Source organism: Myotis lucifugus, unplaced genomic scaffold (genome assembly GCF_000147115.1).
Source record: "Myotis lucifugus unplaced genomic scaffold, Myoluc2.0 scaffold_247, whole genome shotgun sequence".
In the NCBI taxonomy this organism is placed as follows: domain Eukaryota; kingdom Metazoa; phylum Chordata; class Mammalia; order Chiroptera; family Vespertilionidae; genus Myotis; species Myotis lucifugus.
In genome coordinates, this window is record NW_005871295.1 from 181779 (window position 1) to 190070 (window position 8292).

General features: G+C 56.5%; 1 protein-coding gene across 1 annotated transcript in view; it reads right to left on the bottom strand.

Annotated features, from left to right (window-relative positions):
• Window positions 1-6302: 6302 nt before the first annotated feature.
• The window catches only part of GLI2 (GLI family zinc finger 2), a 163377-nt gene continuing 161387 nt past the window's right edge, over window positions 6303-8292 (bottom strand). The window contains exon 9 of the mRNA XM_014464383.2: window positions 6303-8282. Within this exon, the coding sequence (XP_014319869.1) occupies window positions 7815-8282 (468 nt within the window). The 3' untranslated portion in view covers window positions 6303-7814. The remainder of the gene's footprint in view (window positions 8283-8292) is intronic.

Consider the following 8292-nt stretch of genomic DNA (forward strand, 5'->3'; position numbering starts at 1 on the left):
TGTCATCCGTGTCTTATGACATCTGCCTGCATTGGGAGCCCCATCACACAACGTTATGCTTTCTGCTTTCAACTGATAAACAAATTGTAAAGAAGTCACGAAGGAAATCTACTCTATTCACCCAGATACGTGCCCTTTCTGCTGTTCTCCCTCCTCCGGATGCTCCGCGCTTTCTTCTGCTGTTATTTCTTCTCTGCCTGTAGGACTGCTGACAATGGCTTCTCCGTTCTCCTTCATCTGAGAGTGTCTGCTTATAAGTGACCATTTTACCTTCCCCCCGAGGGATATGCTCCTGGGCACAGACTTCCGGTTGACAGTCTTTCCTTTTAGCATTTAAAAATATTCCACTTCCGTCTGGCCTCCAAGGTTTCTCGTGAGAAATCTCCAGTCCCTTCAGGTGATCTCCTACTTATCTTCAACACCTCGCCAGGTCCTACTCCCATTACAACTCTGCTAACTGGACATGCCCCCTTCCCGCCACCCTCCCGCCCATCACTCCTTTCTGTGCATGACATCACGCACATCACTCCATGCTGTAGTGATTCAGTCACATGCTGGGCTCACCCACTTGTTCTCTGTCTTGTCCACCAGGAGAGAGAGAGAGAGAGAGAGAGAGAGAGAGAGAGAGAAGGGGGAGGATGGGGAGAAGGAGGTGATTTAGAAGCAACAGCTGAAGACTGATGTTTTCAGGAACCTCAGATGACCTCTGAGCTCAGAGGATGTTCCTGGAATTGCACTGATTAGTCAAGAGGGTCCTGTGTCAGGAGAAAGCAGGGCACCACTGCAGAGGGGGTCGCCCACACCCACTCAATTGCAGGGAATCCCCAGGTGGTTCAGGAGACAATTGATGAGGGTTTGCGTTATGGTGGACTCACTTACTCATTTATTCATTCTTCAAGTCTGAGGTCCTGGGTAACACTGGCATCATGTTCAGAGGACTTCCGTGTTTGCGCCCAAAGGAAACATGTTTTAATGGTAATTTTCTGGAACCACAGCAGAGGCCAGTGGAGTAGACTTTGAAGTTGGAAGAGCCCATCAGAGACCCTCAGCCCAGTGACAAGCAGCTGTTGGTCCCACCATGAGATTCTGCGTGAAGGCCTTTGCTCTCTGCTCAGCCCAGCCTGCCAGTCCAGCCTCCTCCCTCTTCCTCTTCATCCAGGAGGAACAAAATGCAACATAACCCAGAACTCTCCAGGGCACTCAAAGCTTCTGCGGCCTCCTCTCTGCACAGAATGGCCCCTGTTCCAATACGTTCTGAAGGGCCACTCACAAGATTCAATTTCTCTGTCTCTCAAAGCTTCACCCCCTCCCCTCCTTCCCGAAGCCTCTGGAACTACCGATGTGCAGACACCTGAGCAGAATTAATGAAAACTCCTGCTGGGCCCCCAGGTGCTGGACCTGGGAGACCAGGTGAATCAGTGACGGCTCCCGCCCTGGCGGCTCCCAGCCCGGCAGAGGGCAGCTGGAGGTGCCGACGGGGCCCTGTGTCTGCAGCGTGCTGGGGGAGCCAGCTCACCTCGGGGTGCTGTGGGGGGTTCCAATTCTTGCCTAACGTGCGCGCAGCTTTTCTCCGCGTGTGCCTCAGTTCATCTGGTGTTGAACTGGATCAGCTACTTTCAACCTTTTTCACCTCATGGTACATAAGCCAATTACTAACATTCTGCAGCACATCAAAAGTATATATTTTTCCTGACCTGACAAAAAAAAGGTGTAATTTTGATTTATTCACACCCGATGGCTATTGTGTTAGTTGTTGTCATTTTTCTATCTGACAGTCGAAGGGAAAAGCGGTCAGTGCCCTGACTAAGTAGCCTGGTACTGCATGTTTTAAACACTCTTGCGGCCACCGGTTAGAAATCGCTAAACTAGATAGTTGGTTTCAAATTCCATTCTGTGTCTCCATGTCTGTGCCACTGGAATTGCGCTGATTAGTAGATGAGGTCCTGTGTCCGGAAGAAAGCCAGGCACCGCCACAGAGGGGTCTCCCATACCCGCTCTATTGCAGGGAATTCCTGGTTGGGTGGACAGGGGGGCAGGATGTGTGGAGGTTCTGAGCCTCCTGCTCCCAACTTCAGCTGGATCAGCTCCAGCTCCACTTTTAACTGTGTCCTTGACCTTACAGAGCTAGTTCCACTTGAATAAACGAATTCATGACTATTAAAATCGGAAGGCCACTGATGACCACGGTAGTTGTGCCCATGACACCCCGGACTCACAAGGTCTCCACAGAATGGGTCGTGTGGACATATAAACTTGGAAAAGGCCTCCAGGCATATGAGGCTGTTGGCAACTCGCAGCATTTGAGTGGGTATTAGGCACATTGCAAGTGATTAACAAGAGGCTCTCTGCAGGTGAAGAGGGAGACGCCTTGTAGTGTTTGCCAATTCCTGTGGTGTAAACTCTCCCAATATGGCAAATGGCCAATGCCAAGTAGTTAAAGTGAAATCTCTGAACGCAGAGTTTGGGAAGAGGTGCAGGAACTGGCTTTGGCACATCACTGCTGACGGCACCAATGCATGAGCCCACTGTCTTCCCCCTTTGGGTGCAGAACCAACCAAGATAGAGAGTCAGGAGGCAGATGGAGGCTACAAGGTCAGTCTTATGAAAGCGGGGTGAGTGGGCTGCTAGGTGGGATTCTTGTCAGATACCTGTCTCTCTAATTCTAGAAGCACGTGCTTCCCTCCACCGATGTGGGGCCCAGGCATGTGACGTGCTTTCTGTCCCGAGCCGAGGCCTCGAGGGCCTCCTGTGCTTTGCTTGTCCTGTTGTGCTTGTGCCCTCGCTATTAGAGGTCCCAGCCCGCTCGGGGCCAGGAGAGGCGGCACCGAAGAACGGCGCTGCCTCAGCACTCACCCAGGAGGGGTCCCCTCGGCAGCCTCGTAGATTCCTGAGCGGAATAAAGGACTTTAGGTGGCATTACTGGGCCTTAGGTAACTTATTCAGAAAATGGCGTGGGAAGCTGCTGTAACAGTCCTCAGGCATGCAGCATAGGTTTGGAACTGGGCAGTGAGGAGATTTAGAGAAGGTTAAAAGTGGCAGAAAAGTGGTGACCCGTGCTACGTGGTGAAGGAACGTTTGGCAGCATTGTTGTGCGTGGTGGTCTGGGAGGAGGAAACGTACCTGAGCATTTATGGACTTGGGCAGCGTTTCCAGGGACGGCCTTGTGACACTGAGCTTCTTCAAGCCATAAATGACAAGGTGCTTCAAGTAAAAGATGAGTTCAGAAAGGAACCCGCCGTTCACATGTAGAATCTAGAAAATAAAGTGATTTCTCATCTCCAGTCCTCCAGCCGCTGAAAGATCTTCGGATTAAGGCTTGGCCTGAGGTGCCCAGACCCAACCCAGGCCGTGCCGGAGGCACGCAGCTCCGAGCAGAGTCAGGGATGTGCCCCTGGATGGCAAGGCCCTTTGTCTGAGGCCCTGGAAGGAGAAAGGTGGCTCTAGGTCAGTGGTTCTCAACCTTCTGGCCCTTTAAATACAGTTCCTCATGTTGTGACCCAACCATAAAATTATTTTCGTTGCTACTTCATAACTGTAATGTTGCTACTGTTATGAATCGTAATGAAAATATCTGATATGCAGGATGGCCTTAGGCGACCCCCGTGAAAGAGTCGTTCGACCGCCAAAGGGGTCGCGACCCACAGGTTGAGAACCGCTGCTCTAGAGCATCCTCTCAGTGATAACGGGGTGCCTGGGAACCTTCAGGGCATGGCCCCACAGCCCGAAGGTGCCAGTAGCCAAGTGTAGAGAGGAACTGGCCCGAGTGACTGGAACCAAACATGCAGAAGAGCCGCAGTGTCTGAGAGCTGACGGGCAAGTGCATGTGAGCGTGGAGTACAGGGGACCGAGGCTTTAAAATGGAAAGGACCTCGAGGCTCCCACCTTCCTTCAGGCAAGAAGAGGTAGAGAGCTACTCCACCGCCTAAGGGGACACGCTTTCCAGTGCCCGCTTCCGGAGTGGGAAGGATGATGGAGGAGGAAGACCCCCACTGGGGGCAGCGGGGAGCACGGGGGACTGCGGATCGCCAGGGGCACACTTCCCCAGGGTAGAGGCACTGGCACTTCCGCCCCGCAGGCTTCGGGTGCTGGAACAGTGGCTGCGATGGCCGTGATCCCAGCCCTGCCCCACTGTGTGCTGGGTGTGCGCGGGGCAGGGACCGGCTTCTTTAGTTCCTAAGACTCTGGGTCAAGAAGAGCCGCGTCCAGAATGAACGCAGAGCACACAGGACCTAGACCCTGACACTGCTGACTGGCTGGAGAGATGGGGTCGTGGACGAATACACTGCAAGGTATTCATCGAGGACGTCACCTGGCCTACGCATTATCGCTGAGAAATGCTCTCTCCCTCCCACTCCCGTGGACGCGTGCCTTTCCTGACATCGGCCGTGATGGTTTGGCCAGATGACTTGGTTTGGCCAAAGGAATGAGGTGATACCGATGGTGTGCTGGTCCTCAAGGACCCGCACTTTCTTCTTGCTTCTGGTGCTTCTGCCGTTGCCACAGAAAGCAGTGCTCAAGCCAGCGTCCTGGTCCTGGGGGAGGACGAGAGCCACAGGAACAGACCCAAGCTGCCCAGCCCGGCCAGCGAGAGTAGCTGCCCCCGGCTGCCCACAGAGCTGCCGGCCCGCCCAGCCCAGCCCAGCCCAGCCCAGCCCAGCCGGGATCGGCCGCCTCGGCTGACCCAGGTTCAGGAGCTACTACATGCGCCTTGCTCCAGAGGTTGAAGGCTTCGTGGACATTGCCAGGCAGCATGATGGCGGCCATCGTTCACTGACGGAGGATGCGTCACTTGAATGGCCACCCCGGGGTTCATAAGCTGTGGCTCATCCCGCCACAGGCAGCACTGAGCAACTTCGGTCCCCCAAGCAGAGCAGAGCTGCTTCCAGAAGCTTAACACGAAGCGAAGGTGCTGAGCCTGGAGTTGAGCTTTGAAGGAGGCGGAGGAAAGGGCGGCCAGGCACGCTCGGTCCCCCTCCCGAGTGTGCAAGCAGCGGGCGAGCCCCGGAGGAGCGGGGCCAGGAGGCAACCTGGCTGCGTCTTTCCTCTTGGAAACTGCCGCCGGGGAAGAGGGAGCTCCCCTGACACGGGTGGACTGGGGACGCTCTGCAGAAAGGAAACGGCTAGGTCCCATTTTCCTTGGTGTTGCCTACGCTTCTGTACCTGGTTCCTTCTTCAGGCCATGTGGTCCCACCCACAGCATGGCTCTGAGTTTAAACACCCCCCACGGCTTCTTCCCAGTGCGCCACCCAGTGCCTTCCCTCAGGGAGAGGAGGGGGCATGCAGGATGCACCCCCCCCCCCAGCCCAGCAGCCTCTTCCCTGCTGTCCTGTCCCAGTCCAGAGCTCACCCCAGGCCTCACACCCTAGTCGCTGGCCCCACTGGGTGGCCGTCTCTTCCCGTGGTTGACTGATCTCTTATTAGACCTGAGCCTTCCTGTGTACCTGCCAGGGTCACCTCCCAGGACGGAGCCCTGCTCAGGGCTGCTCCCCATGGACCCCTTCGCCCACGGCTGCTGCTGGTATCCTAGGCTCCAGCGTCCTGCCCTGACTCTCTGCACCAGAGCACAGCCGGCCTGCCTGCTCTCCCCGCCCCACCCAACTCCCACGCCATCGGACTGCCCCTCAGAGAGGAGGCTGTGGGTGAGGGGTGCTGGGCTGCCCCTCAGAGAGGAGGCTGTGGGTGAGGGGTGCTGGGCTGCCCCTCAGAGAGGAGGCTGTGGGTGAGGGGTGCTGGGCTGCCCCTCAGAGAGGAGGCTGTGGGTGAGGGGTGCTGGGCTGCCCCTGGTCAGAGAGGAGGCTGTGGGTGAGGGGCGCTGGGCTGCCCCTCAGAGAGGAGGCTGTGGGTGAGGGGTGCTGGGTGCCCCTGGTCAGAGAGGAGGCTGTGGGTGAGGGGCGCTGGGCTGCCCCTCAGAGAGGAGGCTGTGGGTGAGGGGTGCTGGGTGCCCCTGGGTCTGGGACGAATGGCTCTCCAAAAGTCAGCGCAAATATTCAGAGCAGCCCCTGGAAGAGCAGCCAGATACTGACTGTGACATGCTAACCCCACCCCCACCCCAGAGAGGCAGCACACACACAGCCAGCAAATGCATCCGCATTAAATATTTCTGGGCAAATGTGAAATAGTCCATTCTGACACTGTTGAGAAAAAATACAGCCTAATTTCTGTTCAAATGCACCAAATTTACTGCCCAGGTCCTCATTAACTGTGTCAAGGAGGAAGGAGATAGACAAAATAAATTATGAAAAAATTACTTTTTTAATGTACAAAAGGACTTATTTACAAGTTGAGCATGTCATCTCAATTCATAGCAGGTAGAAAAAGCTAAAAATGTTTTGGAGATATAAACGTGGCTGGATGACTCACCTACAGTATTTTCAGGGCGATGTCTTCTGTACAGACTATATACAGGGAGGGATGGTGTGACATCCTAGCTCAGGGAATGAATGACCACCAGAGCCCAGACCCCGCCCCCTCCCACCCCCCTCCGGGGCTGTGATTTGGACTTGGCCTTTCCTTGGAGCCTAACAAAGCCCTGGGTGTTCTGGGACGCAGCGGGCCCGGGTAAGGTCACAGTCAGTATCAGGCTCCTAGTGGTACAGTTGGTTTTGGCAAGGATGCCACGAATTCAACACGGGAAGGTGTGGGGCGTGTGCTGGGGAGGATGCACCCACTCACCCTACTATGTTCAGGAATGTCTCCTGACGCCAGTTCCAAATCCCACCTGAAGGAGGAATCACCTCCTTCCCCTCCCGCCCCCCCAGACGCCATGCACATCATCATTCTCTGGAACGAATGAGGGCAGAGGGAGGGGATCCAGGGGTGCCGGGACTCGGTAGGGACCCCGGGCTGCTGGAGAGTGGGCAGCGTGGCCGGAGGCACCTGGAGAGGCCGCCATCAGGACCTGGGGCAGAGTGGGCGGGCAGTGCCCTGGGGAAACAGGGCTGGGTAAACATGTGACTCTTCCTACGCCAGGCGCCCGAGGCTGGGCCCTGTGCACTCACTTCCTAAAGGTCCATCCACGCGTGGGCCCCTTGGTCACCCGTGGCCGCAGCAGCTCCAGCAGCCCCGGGGCATTCAGAAGGGAGTGTTCCTTTCTGGGAGGGCCACGTTTTACACGCGTGGACGCTGTAAACACGCCTGGAGGCCCGCCGCCTCTGAGCACCCCCGAGCGTCATGGTGTCTTCTTTCCCTTTTCTGGCAACACTTCCGTCCTTTATTCATTCTACACACGCGGGCCGTCTGCAGGTGCACACCTGGCTCTGCGGGTGGAGATGCCGGCTCTACCGCCCTGGAATCAGGGTGTGCTCCGAGTCACCTGGGTAGACTCTCTCCTCCGGGACCAGGGACGGTAGCGGCCTCACGCCAGCTTGCGGAAGGACTCCAGGGCCAGCAACTCCTCCTCCTTGCAGGATCGGAATAGAAGCTCATCTTCCTGGATTACAACATCCAGTACGGCTTTCTGATTCAAACCCAGATGTGTTCCTCTGCCCTTTTCCTCGTGTACTTGGAAAGCCCTGGCCGGTGGGACCCCTCGGTGACGGGCGAAGGAGCCGGAGCAGAGTGGTCCCCTAAACACCAGAGGCGGGAGCACTGTGTAAACGAGCCTTCCTGTTGAGGTTTGTTCAGTGTTCCGAAAGTAACCCCAAAGAAGACCAGACGGTGCAGGTAAACTTGCCTTAAAGCATTGTGGTCTGAACCACAGCACCCTCCCCCCCCCCCCCCCAGGCCTAGTAATACTTTTTTGGAAAAAGACAAAATGGATGACACCCCACTCTGGAAAAGATTCCTCGGGGTCCCCTCCACCAGGGGCCGGGGCCTTAGGTCATCATGTTGAGGAACTTGCTTTCCTCGGCCAGGCTGGTCAGCATGGAGCTCATGTCCCCGACGGCCATGTTGCTGATGCCCGTGGGGACGGAGGGCAGAGTCAGGGAGCTCCGGGGGGTGGTGAGGCGGGAGGAGCTCTGGGAGAGGCTGTGGAGGAGGCTGGGGCTCAGGGCGCCCGAGAGCAAGCTCGAGTGATCGCCGTCATCCATGATGGCGTCGAAATCGATCTGGGAGGCCTCCAGCAGCTGGGAGTCCACAGTGCTGGACACCTGGTTGACGCCTGGTGAGGACAAGGGCTGGGGCTGGAGGCCCTCTGGGCAGGCCTGTGGCTGCGGCGGTTGGGGCCTCATGACCTGGCAGCCTACGTGGTTCTCCAGGCCTCCATTCTGTTCATACATGTGGATTTGGCCATAATAGTAGAGCATGTTGTGGTCTGGGCTCCACCCGTGTCTGTGGGGCAGCTGAGAGCAG